This window comes from Nycticebus coucang, chromosome 6 (assembly GCF_027406575.1).
Source record: "Nycticebus coucang isolate mNycCou1 chromosome 6, mNycCou1.pri, whole genome shotgun sequence".
NCBI lineage: Eukaryota > Metazoa > Chordata > Mammalia > Primates > Lorisidae > Nycticebus > Nycticebus coucang.
This window is the reverse complement of record NC_069785.1, coordinates 47,233,977-47,253,468: the sequence shown is the minus strand read 5'-3', so window position 1 is coordinate 47,253,468 and position 19,492 is coordinate 47,233,977. Positions and strand designations below refer to the sequence as shown.

Here is a 19,492-nt window from a genome sequence, read left to right as displayed (position 1 = left end):
CAGGGAACCCCAAGAGAAGTCCAATAATGACATTTCTCTGGAAATAAGGCTTTGAAGGAGCTCCAAACCTATTTTGCAGTTGTGGTATATATTAAAACAGTCATTCTCACTGTGGTTCCAAGACCTGAACCATCGCTATCACCTTGAAACATGTTAGAATTACAGATTCTCAGGCCCCATCTCAGATCCAATAAATCAGAAATTTGGGGAGTAAAGTCAAGCAGTTTCTATTTTAACAAACTCTCTAGGTGATTCTGATACACATAATAGTTGGGGGGATTTGTTCAGATTAATATGAGGGTACTATGATTAGGTTAACTTGTTTCTGTTTATAAGGTAAACAGTAAGTTGTAGTTGAGTCCTTCACCTAGGAGGTGTGTCATATACCCCTACTAGGTCAGAACTTACTGAACCCCCACCTTCGCTCCCCCTCCCACAAAGGTTTGGTTATTCATTGAATGGTGCTGGGAAAGTTGGTTGTCCATAATGAGATAATACAGACACATACACAAAAAATGTATAATTTATATAATGCTTGGAAAGTCAATACCAAAAAAAATTGTATCCTAAATACCACCTTTATCCCTCCATTCAGAGATATTACTGTCTACATACAAGTGAATCAGTTAAATTTTATATCTTATATTGAATTAATATCCATTTAGGAATTTTTTCAGTTTAATTTCATGTTCAGCCCAAGAGCATTGACTCACACCTGTAATCCCGGCACTGTGGGAGGATCACTTGAGGCCAGGAGTTTGAGACTATCCTGCACAACATAGCAAGATCCCATCTCTTAAAAAAAAAATTTAAAAATTAGCCAGGCATGGTGGCACACACCTGTAGTCCCAGCTACTTAGGAAACTGAGGCAGGAGGATTGCCTGAACCCAGTAGTTTGAGATTATATTGATCGATGATTGTGCCAATGTACTGTAACGTGGGCAACAACAAAACAATATTACATTCAACAAGTGAACACCTATCCTTTTTTTTTTAGCTTTGTTATGTTTAGATATTATGGTTATTAATTCATTGTCTAACATACATAGTATAATTAGTAGGCTTAGCAAAAGTTGCATTGGAGTTTTCTCTGTATGTTTGCCTAGGTTTTTTTTTTTTGCAGTTTTCAGCTGGGGCCGGGTTTGAACCCACCACCTCTGGTATATGGGGCCAGTGCCCTACCACTTTGAGCCACAGGCGCCACCCCACCTAGGGGTTCTTAACTTTATAGGGTTATTGACTCTTTGAAGACTCTGTTAACATAAATTGACATTCTCATCAGGAAAATAATAAAATACATATATATTTGCATATAATTTCAAAATACTTTGACTTCATTGTAGTAGGATAGAGATTTAGTTACATGTTTGGTAGGGTGTTACATACTTCTGGTTTGATTGCTGACTTTTTTCAATTAACTTATTCCTTTTTCCCTCCCACTCTTACTCTAAGGTGGATACATTGCAAATAGCCTAGCAATCATGACAGATGCACTTCATATGTTAACCGACCTAAGCGCCATCCTACTTACCCTGTTTGCTTTGTGGCTGTCATCAAAATCACCAACTAAAAGATTTACTTTTGGATTTCATCGGTTAGGTAGGTAATTGGGATTTATCTTGGTTTATAATTTTTTATAACCACAATACAGTCAATCCACAATGAACTATAACCCTAATTAACTGAAATTCTTCTAGTGATACCTTGTTTGAACAAAGCAAATGAAAATAGATATATGAGGTCAGACATGGTGGCTCAATCCTATAATTCCAGTACTTTGGGAGGCCAAGGTAGGAGGATTTTTTGAGGCCAAGTGTTCAAGACTAATGTGAGCAACAAAGCGAGACCCCCCCTCCCCCACTATACAATTTTTCTTAAAAAGTGAGTCAGATTTATTCAAAAACATCTATTCCAGGGTACATTTGGCCCAGTCAGCTAAACAGTTTATAACACATATAAAATTATATAATGATCATTAATCTTCAGATGTTCCTCCCTATGTCCTCAAGCTATCATCAGAAAAAGTTTACTTTATTTTATTGAACTAAGCAAAACTACATGGATTTAACTTGTTAATGAGCATTAACTTCTCCCTTTCACTTGAGGTGGTATTTCAACCAAAGCTACCATAATCTAGATTTTCAAGAATTAACTATAATTTGATTTTAATAATATACTATGTGGCTGACCTTCATTGCAGCCATTATATCAACATAATTCTGCAAATGCATACATTTTTATTTCCCTATTTTGACTAAATATTAATGTTTAATTAGAAAAGGTTAAAATCATTATTTATACAGCTTTGCTTCTTACTATGTTATTGTTTTTCAATTTTGTATGCAAATGTGTATGAAATAATTACTGTACTGGTGGGGAGTGCCTCATGCCTGTCATCCTCGTGCTCTGGGAGGTCTATAATCCCAGTGGTTTGGGAGGTAAGGTGGGATGATTGCTTGGGTTCAGGAGTTTGAGACCAGTGTGAACAAGAGCAAGACCCCATTTCTGCTAAAAATGGAAAAATTAGTTGGGTGTTGTAGCACAAGCTTATAGTACCAGCTACTTAGGAGGCTGAGGCAGGAGGATTGCTTGAGCCCAGGAGTTTGAGGTTGCAGTGAGCTACAATGAGACTACTGCACTCCACTCAATAGAGTGAGACTGTCTCAAAAAAAAAAAAAAAAAAAGAAAGAAAAAGGAAAAAATATCAAAACAACAAAGAGAACCACGTGATTGGATGACTACTAAATAAGAAATTTTCATAAATTTCTGGAATTTGGGAAGTTAATAGGAGTAGGTTGAAAGAGAAAACAAGCCAATAAGCTACAACTTAAGCACTAGAATATACTCTTAACTGGAACTGGATTAGCCCAACAGATCTCCAAAGAAAGGCTCAGGGACAGAGATGAGCAGAAATGAGAATTGGGGCTGAAACAGAGAATATTAATTTAATGACAATAAGTGGGAAGCTGTTCTACTCTGCTGTTCCTCTCTGCACCTACCACCCTTCTTATCCTTACCTCCACTCAGGCAGCCTGCATTTTTCCCAATGTAAAACACCAAATAGTTCTTCTAAAAAGAAATGTTTGAAAGCTGAGAATTCCAAAATGGCTGTTGCTGCTCCAAGATAAGTCTATTCCTACTAGAATTCAGAGTTCTGCCGGATTTTGCCTTGTGCCCTGGTTTTCTACCTGCTCACCCTTAAGTAACACACTTGTTGAACTCTGCCTTGCCCTATACTCCTTTATAATAACCATTTTGATTCATTTCTGGCCTTCACTTCCTTTTTGTAAAGGGCAGTTTTCCTATTCTTCTGCCCAAAATGTGAATGGACAACCATGTGAATCTTCTAGCATCTGAGAAAAAACAGCAGCAAAAGAGAAAATGACCAAAATTTTACTAACAGAAAGATTAACCTTAGAGAAAAAAGAGATAACATAAAGAACAGGAGGAAAGTTTTTGAATTATCTTATTAATATACTCAGGATAATAAAATAGTAACATGATTTTAAAAAGAAACATAAAGAAGAAGCTCTGGGCGGCGCCTGTGGCTCAGTCGGTAAGGCGCCAGCCCCATATACTGAGGGTGGCGGGTTCAAACCCGGCCCCAGCCAAACTGCAACCAAAAAAATAGCCGGGCGTTGTGGCGGACCCCTGTAGTCCCAGCTACTTGGGAGGCTGAGGCAAGAGAATCGCTTAAGCCCAGGAATTGGAGGTTGCTGTGAGCTGTGTGAGGCCATGGCACTCTACCAAGGGCCATAAAGTGAGACTCTGTCTCTACAAAAAAAAAAAAAGAAGAAGCAGCTCTTTGAAATTAAAATATTACTGCTGAAATTTTTTTTTAATTACATTTTCAGGGCCAAGTGTGAAGGCTCACGCCTATAAAATCCTAGCACTCTGGGAGCCTGAGGCAGGAAGATCACTTGAGCTCAGAAGTTCAAGAGCAGCTTGAGTAAGAGTGAGACCCCTTCCCCTACTAAAAATAGGAAAATTAGGCATTGTGGCAGGTGCTGTAGTCCCAGCTATAAATAAGGAGGATCACTTGAATCCAGAAGTTTGAGGTTTCTGTGAGCTAGGCTGATGGCACAAACCCTCTAGCCTGGGGAAACAAAGCGAGACTCTTATCTCAATTAAAAAAAAAAAAAAAGGGGGCGGTGCCTGTGGCTCAGTCAGTAAGGCGCCAGCCCCATATACCCAGGGTGGTGGGTTCAAACCCAACCCCAGCCAAACTGCAACAAAAAAATAGCCAGGCATTGTGGCGGGTGCCTGCAGTCCCAGCTACTCTGGAGGCTGAGGCAAGAGAATCGCTTAAGCCCAGGAGTTGGAGGTTGCTGTGAGCTGTGTGATGCCACAGCACTCCACTAAGGGCGATAAAGTGAGACTCTTGTCTCTACAAAAAAAAGAAAGAAATTTCATTTTCAGGCAAGGTATGATTCTTTTCAGAGACTGAGGCAGGAGGATCATATGAACCCAGGAGTTTTGAGTTTGCAGTGAGTTATGATGACACTATTGTACTCTAGCCTGGGCAACAGAGCAAGATTTGTCTCAAAAAAAAAAAAAAAGTCTGTTTCCTATAGAAAGGATTAGAAAATAAAGTCAAGAAGCTCAGCGCCTATGGCTCAAGTGGCTAAGGTGCCAGCCATATACACCAGAGCTGGCGGGTTCGAATCCAGCCCGGGCCCGCCAAACAACAATGATGGATGCAACCAGAAAATAGCCGGGCGTTATGGCAGGCACCTGTAGTCCCAGCTACTTGGGAGGCAGAGGCAGGAGAATCGCTTAAGCCCAGGAGTTGGAGGTTGCTGTGAGTTGTGATGCCACCATACTCTACACAGCTTGAGACTCTTGTCTCAAAAAACAAAAATAATAATAATAAATAAAGTCAAGAAACTCTCCCAGAATATAGAACAAAAAGATGTGATAGAAATAGGAGGAAAAAGTTTACAATGATAAAAACAATCTAGGAGGTCCAAATCCCTACTACCAAGAACCTCAGAAAATAGAACTTCAAAAATAAAAGAGAATGACTATTTAATATGGGATTTCTCTTTAGGGTGATGTGTTCATGCTGTTCTGGAATTAGATAGTGGTTGTGCAACCTTGTGCGAGTACTAAAAACCACTGAATTGTACACTTTAAAATGGTTTAAATGGCTCGGTGCCTGTAGCTCAAGCAGCTAGGGCGCCAGCCATATGCAACTGAGCTGGCAGGTTCGAATCCAGTCTGGGCCCACCTAACAACAATGATAACTACACCAAAAAAATGGCTAACACCAAAATGTTATGGCAGGCACCTGTGGTCCCAGCTACTTGGGAGGCTGAGGCAAGAAAATCACTTAAAAGCCCAAGAGTATGAGGTTGCTGTGAGCTGTGACATTACAGCACTCTACCCAGCTTGAGACTCTATCTCAAAAAAAAAAAAAAAAAAATAGTGGTCCCAGCTACTTGCGAGGCTGAGGCAAGAGAATCACCTAAGCCCAGGAGTTGGAGGTTGCTGTGAGCTGTGTGATGCCATGACACTCTACCAAGGGCCATAAAGTGAGACTCTGTCTCTACAAAAAAAAGAATCTAAATAAATAAATAAAATGGTTTAAATGGTGAAGTTTATATTAATTTTATCTCAGTTTTTACAAGTTTTCTAAAAAAGTAAAAAATAAAAGATTTAGATAGATGAGTATTTCCAGAGCTAAGGAGATACTTAAGCTTCACACTAAAGGAGCCTTTGGGGATCTTTTTTTTGCCTTCCCCTTTTTATATTGTAAAATCTTGTGAGGCTATGTCTAGATATAGACCGTATTTGACTACTTTATTCTTTGAAGTAATGGTGGAAGTAATGGAAGAAAAAAATGTTGGCTTGGGCAAGATTCAAAAGACAATAGAAAAAAAAGACAGGGCGGCACCTGTGGCTCAGTCAGTAGGGCGCCGGCCCCATATACCGAGGGTGGCGGGTTCAAACCCGGCCCCGGCCAAACTGCAACCAAAAAATAGCCGGGCGTTGTGGCGGGCGTCTGTAGTCCCAGCTACTTGGGAGGCTGAGGCAAGAGAATCGCTTAAGCCCAGGAGTTGGAGGTTGCTGTGAGCTGAGGCCACAGCACTCTACCAAGGGCCATAAAGTGAGACTCTGTCTCTACAAAAAAAAAAAAAAAAAAAAGACAACAGAAATGTATAGAATTTGGTGAATAAAGTTATAAATCAAAGCAGCTGATGTCATTGAGTTCCACAGAGTAGTATTGCTTTACAAATAGTCTCTTGAAGTTCTTTAAGGGGAGAAATGTTTATCATAAAGGACACATTAAAATAGCGTAGCTCTTGGGGCCTCTAATCCCAAGACTTAGTGATTCAGGCCATGAAGAAAATTGCAGAAGGAATCTCCCTAAGAAACTTCTGGCTTGTTGTTTCTGTTATTGAATTTTGTTTTGTTTTGTTGGCATGGGGGGCTGGAACAGGGATGGAGTGTTGTTTCCTTGTTGATTTGTGTTGTTTTTGTTTTAGAGACAGGGTCTTAACTCTGTTGCGCAGTGTGAAGGACAGTACCATGATCATAGCTCACTGCAGCCTCAAACTCCTGGGTTCAAGTGCTCTTCCTGCCTCAGCCTCCTAAATAGATGGACTGACAGACATGTGCCACTGCCCCAACTAATTTTTTAAAAAAATTTTTTGTAGGGTTGGCACCTGTAGTTCAATGGTTAGGGCACTGGCCACATGCAGCAGGGCTGGTGGGTTCAAACCCAGCCCAGGCCTGCTAGACAACGACAACAATAACAAAAAAATAGCGGGACATTGTGGTGGGTTCCTGTTGTCCCAGCTACTCGGGAAGCTGAGGCAAGAGAATCACGTAAGCCCAAGAGTTTGAGCTTGTGGTGAGCTGTGACACCATAGCACTCTACTAAGGGTGACATAATGAGACTCTGTCTCAAAAATAATTAGTAAAGAAAGGTTCTTGCTATATTGTTCAGGTTGTTCTCAAATTCCTGGCCTTAGTCAGTCCTAGGCCTCCTCAGCTGCTGAGGTTACAGGTGTGAGCCACTGTGCTAGGCCTTGATTTATTTTGTAAATGTGTAAAACATGTTGCAAAAGTTTTTTAAATGTAAAAGTTTACTCAGAGAAGTCTTGTATTCATTTTGTCCTTTCCACTACCTCCCCCCTTCCTTCTCTGTATTAGTTTAATACTCATTAAATTAATAACTCATTTAATTAGTTTCTGGCCAATTCTTAAAACATTTCCTTTGGAACATATTAGCAAATACATACAAGGTCTAACAATTAAGTTCACAAACTCATCCTGGAAAAAATGCTACATACTTCATTGCTGAATATCACTGCAGTCACCTTTGAGTATTCCCCTGAAGCTATGCACAGATGCCAGAGGTTAATATATCCTTCAAAGCAATTTTGAAACTCTTTTTTCTGGAATGGCCATCAGAGCTGTTGTCATATAGCACACAAAAATACACAACAATAATGAACGCCACTTAGCAAGACACCATCACATGTTGACATGATTACAGCTATGAGACACTGATATACCAAGGTTATGAAACCTTACTGAGTTGTTTGTACAGTGCTGCCAAAATAAGCACACAGTGGTAAGTTTAAAAATTTACTTGTCAAATTTCATACAACAGTTCTGATGGCCATTCTGGGAAGAATTCCAAAATTGCTTTGAAGGGTGGACTAGCCACTGGCATCCATCCATAGCTTCCCAAGGGGAGTAAAGGTGACCATAGTGATATTCAGCAATGAGGTATGTAGCACTTTTTCTAGGATGAATTTTTGAACTTAATTTTCAGTCTTTGTGTAAGTACTTACATCCTGTTCTTGCCATCCTTTCTTCTTCAAAAGGCAGCATACAGTGTATCTAACTCTAGATCCGGAGGCAGTAATTTTACAGAGTTCTGCCTCCTAGAGATCACTTTATAACACAATGCAGACATTTTTCATTTGAAATTTTAGAGCTTAAAGAAAGAGAATGACCACTTAACTATAGAGATAGAAATGTTTCTTTTGAATAAGAGTTGAGCACAGGGTATTACCTTGGGATTCTGCATGAGGAAGATTAAGATTAAGATTCTTGGACTTTTTTTACATTGAGGAACCAAATTTTAACACTCTATTTGACAATATCAAGTCATGGCTTGCTTGTAATTGCTATTTTACTTCTGTGTTCTGTGGATGCATTTTCCATTTTAAAACATTACATTCTCTGTAAGCATTTGATTGTTTAGTATTTACCTTTGGACTATTGATTATAGACTTTTTGATTGGTGTTTATAAGTACCCATGAGAGAAGCAGTAAAGAGAAGTGGTTAAGAACACAGACCCTGAAACCAATGGCTTGGCACCAAGTCCTGCTCCCTCTCTTCCTACCAGTTGACCTTGGGCAAGTTACCTGACTTCTTTGTATTTCTATTTACTACTTGCAAAAGGACACTAATAATAGTGCCTACTTCATGGAGTTGTTAACAATATTAAATTAATTAATATTTGTAAAGTACTTAGAAAAGTCCCTATCACTTAAAAGCAGCTTTCGTTGCCTTGTTTATTCTTCTCTGGAAAGAATTTAAAATATATTCAAGGTTTATATGTGACTTTATTTATATATACAGAAATGCCACTATAAACTCTTTAAAATTTGTAGTTAAATTTTGTCAGAATATGGTAACAAATCACATTACTGCGTTTAGATGCTAGAGATAAAATGGAGTTTATATTCTTAAGTAAAAGAACAAAAATGTTGGGAGCCCAGTGGAAGAACACAAGAGGGGTTCTTGTCACCCTCTATTCTTACTTTTTGTTTCTTTTAAGTTCCAAAATACTTTTGATACTGATTTGTGTCTATGAATAGTTTTGAAGTACTAGTAAAAATGAGTTATCTTCCCAACTGAAAATAATTGTTTCTTTAAAAGTTAGAAATAAAAGAAATTAAAGAGGCTGTTCTACTTGATGGTAAAACAGTGATGCTGTTACCTGCTATTCTCTTTTTACTTTTCTCCTCTTCCCCATCAGTTCCTTGTGCACAGTTAAACTGAGTCTGGAATTTTTCTAGAGAATCAGAAAAATTATAGGATCAAGTACTGTCTATGATGGACTTGCAGCTCCTCCACATGGTTTGGAATGAAGAAGGAATAGTTTTTGCTTTTTTCTATAACCTAAAAATTAGCTTTTATTGAATAAAATACTAAATGAGGAAATAGAAATTCAACTTCTGGTATTCTTTTTTTTTAGAGACAGAGTCTCACTTTATCGCCCTCTCTGTACAACCTCCAGCTCTTGGGCTTAAGCAATTCTCTTGCCTCAGCCTCCCAAGTAGCTGGGACTAGAGGCACCTGCCGCAACACTCAGCTATTTTGTTGTTGTTGTTGTTGCAGTTGGGCCGGGTCTGGATTCGAACCTGCCACCCTCAGTATATGGGGCTGGTGCCCTACCCACTGAGCCAGAGGCACCGCCCTCAATAAGGAGTTTTTAATACTTATACAGTGCTTAATGTCAAATTACAATTGATACATATATATTTTGAACTTTCAACTAGCATTGAATAAAAGCTTGTTACATATGTGAAGGTGTATAGAAGGTGAGATAAATATATTTAATATGCAATGAAGAACTGTTCATGTAATGAAATTATCTCTATTTATTTATGAGTTTAGATTTGTATAAAGGAGGGTTTTTGTGAATTATGGTCAACTATTAGTGGTATGATTCTTTAAGTTTATCTCCTTTTCATATTCTCATAACAATTTATATGTGCTCAATACCATTCATAACATCTTTTATAGTTTTATGAAATTGTATCTCCTTCTAGACTATGAGTTAAATAAGGACAGGAACAGGTAATATTAACTACTGTGTCTGATACTAATTAGTTCTATATAACAGATTATTAATCGAATTGTTGCATATTCAGGCTGTGTAAATAAGGACATGAAAGTTGTGGAACAGATAATTTAGAATAGTGTATGATCTTTAAATCATTTGTGTTGGGAGTACATGAAACCAATTTCTAAACTGGAAGTAAAGGTATTTTTGAAATTTTGACTAAAATATTTGGAACTTGAATACATTTAACTATAATGTTAATTAAATGTAAAACTGTAGTCATATTCACAGGACAGACTATAAAAATTTATTTGATTCTCTGTGTAGCTGGGTAGTACAGAATGACTGATAGGTCATTTTGAGTGTAGGAAGAAATTAGAAGGGAGCTACTTAGTGAGAAGCTGGTCCTGTTTGTTTGCTTTGATACTGACAACTTTTAGGACTTTGTGGTCAAATCATCTTTGGTTCAAGTCAGATCTATATAACCTTTTGTTTTGGTTCAAGTCAGTTCTGTATGACCTTTTGGAGAGTGAGTTAATCTCTCTAAGTAGGGATTTCTTCTTCTGTAACTAGGGATAATAATACCTCTATTACAGAATTGTGAAAAATAAGTAAGATAAAATGGTATAAGGTATATAAAGTACCTAACACTGTACAGGCACAGAGTAATAACTTTGCAGTCAAAGTTAGTTCCAGTCTTCTACTTTTCCTTCCCTCTTCTGCATGTATATCCAGTATATCCTCTTACCTAGGTATCTCTCAAAATGCTTCATGCTCCAAAACAGCCTTCTCTTCTTCCCCTAATCAAATTCTTAATTGTTCCGATACAACATCTCAGCTAGGTAATAAGAGAAAAGATGATTCAGTCTGTTGATTAAATAACAGTTTTTAAAGATACAGTAAGCAAATGGCACACAACCTGACCCCCACACCAAAAAAAAAAAAAAAAAAAATCAGAGTTTACACTTGGTGCACCGTGCTGTCTGTAAGCCCAGGCTCCGCACATCACTCCCATGGCTCCCATGTCTTCTCAGTGCCCCAAAATGTTTATATTTAGGACCTCTTCTGCCTTCCTAGCTAGTCACAATTGGGTATGGACTTTCTTTCTACTATACTACCCTGTGCTTGTTTGTGTGACATTTTTTTGCTTATACAGTACAGGTGTATTTATCTGAACATAACTGGATTTCTAATGGGTCATACTATGTATACACTGTACTGCATTGCTATTGTGCCTCTACTGATAGGGGTTTAATTATTACAATGGAGTATATTATTGAACTGCATCTACAATACTATGATATGGCTTACTGGGACTTGGGTTTTTTGTTTGTTTGTTTGTTTTGGGGACAGAGTCTATGATGCCCATGGTAGAGCGCCATGGTGTCACAGCTCACAGCAACCTCAAACTCTTTGGCTTAAGGGATTCTCTTGCCTCAGCCTCCCAAGTAGCTGGGACTGCAGGCACCTGCCACAATACCTGGCTATTTTTTGGTTGCAGTTATCATTGTTGTTTAGCAGGCCCAGGCTGGGCTTAAACCTGCCAGCCTCAGTGTATGTGGCCAGGGCCCTAGTCACTGAGCTGCGGGTGCCGAGCCACTTACTGGGACTTGTAATCCCATAAGCTTGGTATCCTATACCCAGTTATGTAAATTGTCTGCTTAATGCTATGAGATTGCCTAATGCTGTAAGACTTTATTTCTGTGTACATATTGGGGCATACATTATATACACATTGGTGCAGTATTGTAAAACTGTGTTATAGTAAGTGAAGTTTGTCTTTATTTATCTTAATATGCTTTTAATTAGTGTATTTCAATATTAATAACAAGTCAATACAGAGTTTAAGGTATGGTGTGGCATAGTATAGGTTATAAAATTAGTTAGACTTATTTGTAATAGTAACTCTGGAGCAACCAAAAACTACATTTTCTGGAATCTACCAATCCCCATGGGGGCCAAATAACAAGATCATGCTTTCTTAACTCATTAGTCATTGGTAACTTTTTGCAATCTAACCAAGTTCATTTTTGCAAAAATCATTCAATCAAGGTAAAGAAAGGTATTTTAAGATTTAACAGATAAGCCCAAGTTGCTGTTCCAGGATTCACTTTTCTGTCATTGCTTTTCTTTTCTCTCTTGAACTCATAGATTGTGTAAAATCATTCAAGTTTTTCTTTTCTTTCTTTCATTATTACTTAAATGAGCTATAATGGCAGCTTTTGGTAGGAAGAGGGAAAGCAGGTTCGGAGCTATATGTGAGATATTTGACCAGATTTTTTTGACTGTGGGCATGTAATTTTATTCTGGAAGCTAGTAAAATTTAGAATTTAATGAAACACACTGTAGGAGAAATCCCACATGTCCTCAGGAGTGACAGCATTGTCTTGCAGACCACGGGGAAATGCCGTAAAGTCTCCATCCCCCTGCTTGCTTTCTGCTTCTTTCCTTCTTAGGAAAGTAATTGGCTTTGTCATTTTTCTTCCAGATATTCTGGGCAAGAGGTTGCAGGGATTAGATAAAGATAGTGATCATGTAAGTGAACTGTAGTAAGCAGAGTTGTTTGTATTTGAAATAAAAAGCAAGATTTGCACTACAGAATGCAAATCATCAGCGTAGGTTAATGGCAAAGTGACACTGTAGGAGCCTTTGCCAGCAATGTGTAGTTTACTGAGCAAAGACCTCTAGCAGGTCTGCGTAGATGGTGGGTTGTCCTGGGGTAGTTACATGGTTACAGTGTTAATTTTTGTTTTTTTATTTTCTGCTACCAAAGGAGCAGCAAGTATTCAGCTATAAAAAAAATCTTTCCCCAAACACACAGCCAAAAAAAACATAAATCCAGTGGTTCGAAACCTTCCTAATGCCACGACCCTTTAATACAGTTCCTGTGTGAGTCACAACCCACAGGTTGAGAACTGCTGCCATAATCTCTTCTAGTGATTCATTTTAACAACTTATTCTCACACTTGACAAGAGTTATACCTATTAATTATGCACATCTTAGTGGGAATTTAATCTTACCACGTGAACATTCTGTTCCATGAAATCTATCCAGGAAAGAAAAAGATTTCTAGAATTTCTTAGAAATGGGAGTTTTGAGGCAGAAGGAAAACATGAGTGAAGTGGTCAATGCTGGGTAGCCAGAAGTCAACCTGAGGCACCTTGGGTGTGTGGGATCAGGGGAGCATTAAGAGGGTAGGAGTACAAGAGTATGTAGGATGTAAGGTGAGAGGACCAAAGACGAACTCTGCGGTTTAGACTGGCACTCTGCTGGCAACAGTGGTCCACTGAAAATCCTATGTGATATCTTTAGCCTGAGTGTAGTAGAGTTCTCTGTGGCTGAGTTGAAATAGAAACACAGGTTGAATGTCATCTTTAATCTGAAATCCAGTATGCTCTTTTAACATCATGTTGGTGCTCAGAAAGTTTGATTTTGAAGCATTTCAGATTTTCAGATTAGAGATGTTCAGACTGTACTAGTTTAGAAGTCCAAGGCAAATCCAGTATAGCCCACTCATTTTCCTTCTGTTCTCTTCCCCTTCCTCTTGGAAGAAGGTATTAATAGAAAAGAGAAGACAACAAGAGGAAATAGAAGAGAGACTATATCTCCACTCCACTTCCCTATTCATTTTTATAGACATCTGACTCTTGTCTTTAGATATTTGCTCTATATAGTTGTTTGAGGCAATAGAAAGATAAGTGTTACATAGTTTTAGTGAAATATACCCCTTTTTGGCATCACAGCATTAGCAAAATTAATAGTTACGATGCTCAAACTTTCTGAGCACCAATATGATGTTAAAAGAGCGAGCATTCTGGATTTCAGATTAAAGATGACATTCAACCTGTATTTCTATTTCAACTCGGTACATTTATGTAGATAGCACACATGAAAATAAATATGCATGGATTTCTGTGGTTTACATAATTGAAGTAATTGATATTCATTCCCTGAATGGGTGTCCAATAGTTACCTCCTGAAAGAATGAATAATAGTGTATACTGGGGAGACAAACAATAAATACATAAACAAACACAAATATAATCATAAATTATACTAAATGCTTTGAAGAAAAAAACAAATGCTTTGATGGAGAATAACAGAAGATGACAGCGAAGGACTCTGGTTATTTTTCATATGAACCTTGAAAACCTCTAGTTTTGGCAATTAATGCTTTTAAGTGTGCAATAAACAGTTTTCATATCTTATAGTACTCCCAAAACTTGATAATTATCCATGTTTTCTCCCATTTAATTTTTTTCTGTTTGCATTTATTAGCCATTCAAATTGTTTATTCTCTGTAATTGAAATGCAGGATATATTTTAGTTTTTATTAAATCATTCACCATAAACACTTGTTTATATTTCAGCTGAATGAAAAGACTCAAGTAATTTTATGGCAAAAACACATATTCACTCATCTTACTTCCTTACAGTTCAGCCAGATGGAGTGATTTAATTATTTATGTGTAAAGTTTAGCAAAGTGTTAGAGATACTATAAGGTTTTTAGCATGTCAACAAAAATTTCTTTCAAGAATTTTTAATGCTAAATTTTCATTTAGATTGAAATATCACCAGTCAAGTTTCTAATGGAGTACCCTGTTTTCCCGAAAATAAGACATCCTCTGAAAATAAGACCTACTTACAGGAAAGATAAGACGTCCCTAAAAATAAGACCTAGCGCATCTTTGGGAGCACACCTTAAAATAAGACACTGTCTTATTTTTGGGGAAACAGGGTAGTAACTTTCACAGAAATCTACAGTTTTTTAATTGTAAAAGTTCCTGGGTCTCCTTTAAGAAAATGAAAAATCCATCTGAAGTCTGGGCAGAGTGCTCCCACCTGTAATCCTAGCACTTTGGGGGACCAACATGGGAGGATCACTTGAGGTCAGGAGACCAGCCTGAGCAAAAGTAATACCCTTTCTCTACAAAAAATAGAAAAATTAGTCAGGCATTGTGTTGAGTACTTGTAATCCCAGCTACTTAGAAGGCTAAGGCGGGAGGATCACTTGAGCCTAGGAGTTCAAAGTTGATGTGAGCTATAATGAAGCCACTGCCTGCCAGCTGGGGCAGCAGAGTGAGACTTTGTCTCAAAACGAAAAGAAAAAGAAAAATCCATCTGTTATGTACTTCTTTTGTTCTGGAAAACTTTATTGTAAGTTATGTGACTGAAGACCAACCCAGAGTAAGAATGGGAAAATTGGAGGTCATAATTTGGTTGTTGATTGAAAACTTCCCTCTTTCTTAAATGTAGTGGGGAAAAAAATGTGCCTATCTTCATCTGCATTCCATCACATTTAAAGATATTATGAAAGAAAAAATTTTAAAGCCTAAATTAGTCCTATTTATGATATTTCACCAAAGTTTAATTTATTCACAGTGAAAGGTCTTTTTGTTTTAATTTATTCACAGTGAAAGGTCTTTTTGTTTTATTCACAGTGAAAGGTCTTTTTCTTTTATCAGAACAAATGATCATGTTACTATTAGGATTTTTAGCTTTGTCTATGCTTTATACTTCCTAATTATAAATCTCAGCCCCAAATATCTACTTAAAATTTTGTCTTTTTTTTTTTGGAGACGCCCTGGGTAGAGTGCTATGACATCACAGCTCACAGCACCCTCCAACTCCTGGGCTCAAGCGATTCTCCTGCCACAGCCTCCCAAGTAGCTGGGACAGCAGGCACCCGCCACAATGCCTGGCTAGTTTTTGGTTGCTGCCATCATTATTGTGTCAGGCCCAGGCTGGCTTTGAACCCGCCAGCTCAGGCGTGTGTGGCTGGCGCCTTACCCACTTGAGCCACAGGTGCCAAGCCTGTCTTTCTTCTTTACATTTATCAGTACTCTGTCTAGAAGACATTTTGACAAGTGATTGGAATAAAAAGTAACAGATAAATGTCTTTGCTTTTCATCAAAGGAACCAGATATAAGGCACATTCCTTATTATTAAATAATTGCTGGGAAAGGGGTATCATTGGTAGCAGGGCCCTAATGTGCCATTTGGGAAGTTTCTCAGAATCAGCTTAATTCCATTACTATTAACTGTGAGTAGTCGTCAGGATTCTTTGTATGCAGCTCATGTGTATAAAAACTGTGTGAAGAGGCGGCGCCTGTGGCTCAGTGAGTAGGGCGCCAGCCCCATATGCCGAGGGCGGCGGGTTCAAACCCAGCCCCGGCCAAACTGCAACAAAAAAATAGCCGGGCATTGTGGCGGGCGCCTGTGGTCCCAGCTGCTTGGGAGACTGAGACAGGAGAATCGTGTAATCCCAAGAGTTAGAGGTTGCTGTGAGCCGTGTGACGCCATGGCACTCTACCAGAGGGCGGTACAGTGAGACTCTTGTCTCTACAAAAAAAAAAAAAAAAAAAAAAGTGTGGAGAACTAAATTTTCAGCTATAGCCTGCAGAAGCATAGTGGGTCTTGTAAGGGTGGGAGTTCTTCTGCCCAGGGGCTCTAATCATGCTTTCTGAGGTATTTTCATTTGCCTTTATTTTGAATATGAGTTTTCTTTATCTGAGAATTCACAAAAAGGTTATTTTAAATGTTTTATCACTGGGGTATAGAGTTGCCAGATTTAGTATGCACATAAGATGCCCAATGTATCTGAAATACAGCATGGAACATACTTAATACTGAAAAAATTTTTGTTTATATGAAATGCAAATTTAGGGAAAGCCAGTATTTTTTTTGGCAGACCTAGTAGGGTGACTGTATAATTTATCATCTAAAACCCGGATGGTTTTGAGAGAGAAACAGGGCATTCTTAATGATTATGCCAGGACAATAAGCATAAACTGGGACTGTCCTGGGAAAATTGGGAAAAATAGTCAACCTATTATTAAGAGGTTTTGAAATAAGTTTTGATTGTTGATTTTAAATTTTCATAACCAATAGCATCTCTATCATTAACTTATGTGGCTGTGAATCTTTATGAATGTATATTGTTTTATAATTTTTATATTAAAATTTTGATTAAGGCACTTTAAAAACTATGATAGGGCGGCGCCTGTGGCTCAGTGAGTAGAGCGCCGGCCCCATATGCCGAGGGTGGCGGGTTCAAACCCAGCCCTGGCCAAACTGCAGCAAAAAAATAGCCGGGCGTTGTGGCGGGCGCCTGTAGTCCCAGCTGCTTGGGAGGCTGAGGCAAGAGAACCGCGCAAGCCCAAGAGTTAGAGGTTGCTGTGAGCCGTGTGACGCCACGGCACTCTACCCGAGGGTGGTACAGTAACACTCTGTCTCTACAAAAAAAAAAAAAAAGTAAAAAAAAAAAACTATGATAGCCTAACTGTTAGTTTCAACATTGATATTTGATTAAAGTTCTAGTGGTAGGAGTTAACATTAATACATGAGATTTTACAGTTTAAAAATTTTTAATTATTTTTTTGTATTATTATACACGTGTAATTATTAGCAGTTATAATTTGGAAATTCCATATGTTTTATTTGGCTTCTTTTTCTTTCTTTTCTATAGCTCTTATATCTCTTTTGAAGTATGATTATCAGTATGTCAAGAGTATGTGTACCATGAAAAAATAAATGTCTATTTAAAAAAAAAAAGAATATGTGTACCATGATTTTAAATAGAAATTGTACGGTCTTTTAGTTTTATTCCAGCATCTATTCTGTTGATGCATCGGATTATATAGGAGTTTTGGCTACATTAATGAAATATTTTAGGGAAATAGAGTATAATTGCTAGTTAATTTTTCTGTTTTGTAATTTAAAAATTGGAATAAGAGGCCAGGCACAGTGGCTTAGCCCTGTAATCCCAGCACTCTGGAAGGCTGAGGCGGATGGATTGCCTGAGCTCAGAGGTTCAAGACCAGCCTGAGCAAGAGTGAACCTTGTCTCTAAACATAGCTGGGTATTGTGGCGGGTAGTCCCAGTTACTCAGGTGACTGAGAATTGCTTGAGCCCAGGAGTTTGAGGTTGCTGTGAGCTGTGATACCACAGCACTCTACCAACGGCAACAAAATAAGACTCTGTCTCAAAAAAAAATTGGAATGAAAATGTATCAGGTAATATGTGTTTATTGTAAAAGTTCATAACATTTCAAACATTACCAGAAAGGCTAAAGTGAAAAATAAATCCCTCAAGCTTACAGTCCCACTTCCCAGATGTAATACTTTGGTCTTTTTTAAAAACATGTTCAGAGAAACTTCTCTAATAATGGAATGTGGAAATCATCTCTAAAAGTATAGTCTTTTTTGCCATTCTTGTGATGATCAATTTGCCTGATTTTTCTTTTTCTTTTCTTTCTTTCTTTTTTTTTTTTTTTTTGACACAAGAGTCTCATTTTGTCCCCCTCGGTAGAGTACCGTGGCATCACAGCTCACAGCAACCTCCAGCTCTTTGGGCTTAGGCAATTCTCTTGCCTCACCTCCTGAGTAGCTAGGACTACAGGCACCCGCCACAACACCTGGCCATTTTTTTGTTGCAGTTTGGCCTGGGCCAGGTTCGAACCTGCCACCCTTAGTATATGGGGCCAGCACCCTACTCACTGAGCCACAGGCACTGCCCTATTTTTCTCTTTTTTAAAAAATAAATGGCTGTGGGCGGCGCCTGTGGCTCAGTGAGTAGGGCGCCAGCCCCATATGCCGAGGGTGGCGGGTTCAAACCCAGCCCTGGCCAAACCGCAACCAAAAAATAGCCGGGCGTTGTGGCGGGCGCCTGTAGTCCCAGCTGCTCGGGAGGCTGAGGCAAGAGAATCACGTAAGCCCAAGAGTTAAGAGGTTGCTGTGAGCCGTGTGACGCCACGGCACTCTACCTGAGGGCGGTACAGTGAGACTCTGTCTCTACAAAAAAAATAAATAAATAAATGGCTGTGTTGTAGTCTACTATTTATGTATATATTGTAATTTATTAAGTTGTTCTTTGGTAAACATTTAAAATGTCTCAGGATGGACAGCACCTGTGGCTCAAAGGAGTAGGGCACCAGCCCCATATGCTGGAGGTGACAGGTTCAAACCCAGCCCCAGCCAAAAACTGCAAAAAAAAGATAAAATGTCTCAGGATGGGTTTGTTTATATTACAGACAATGCTACAATGAAAATTCTGTAGGTATCTTTGCACAGTGTTTCCATCAGTCCTAAAAGTAGAATTGTTGGATCAAGGAATATGTGTATTCTAAACTTTTATTTTATTTAATTCGTTCTCTAAAATGGTAATACCATTAAATACGTCCACTAGTTACATCCTTGCCATCTCTAGCTATTATCAAGCTTTTTAATTTTTGCCAATTTAGTAAGAGAAAAAGAAATCTTACTGATTTAAATTACTTTTATTATGATTGAATTTTGATTATTTGGCTATTTCTGTTTACTGGGAATTACTGTTTGTGTCCTTTACCCATTTTTCTTATATGTTGTTCACTTTATTACTGCTTTTTTTTTTTGTCAGAGACAGAGTCTCATTTTGCCGCCCTCCGTAGAATGCTGTGGCGTCACAGCTCACAGCAACCTCCAGCTCCTGGGCTTAGGCAAGTCTCTTGCCTCAGCCTCCCAAGTAGCTGCGTCTACAGGCACCCGCCACAATGCCCAGCTATTTGTTACTGATTTTTTTTTTTTATTGTTGGGGATTCATTGAGGGTACAATAAGCCAGGTTACACTGATTGCAATTGTTGGGTAAAGTCCCTCTTGCAATCATGTCTTGCCCCCATAAAGTGTAACACACACCAAGG

At 38.4% G+C, this 19,492-nt stretch overlaps 1 protein-coding gene across 5 annotated transcripts in view; it reads left to right on the top strand.

Moving 5' to 3' along the window:
* Positions 1–19,492, top strand: part of SLC30A4 (solute carrier family 30 member 4) — a 37,743-nt gene that overhangs the window by 7,369 nt on the left and 10,882 nt on the right. For 4 of the 5 annotated variants that reach the window (XM_053595392.1, XM_053595389.1, XM_053595390.1 and 1 more), the window contains one exon: positions 1,454–1,600. The exons of the other annotated variant lie outside the window; for it this stretch is intronic. In XM_053595392.1, coding sequence (XP_053451367.1) covers positions 1,454–1,600 — 147 coding nt within the window. The remainder of the gene's footprint in view (positions 1–1,453; positions 1,601–19,492) is intronic. 5 annotated transcript variants of the gene reach the window in all.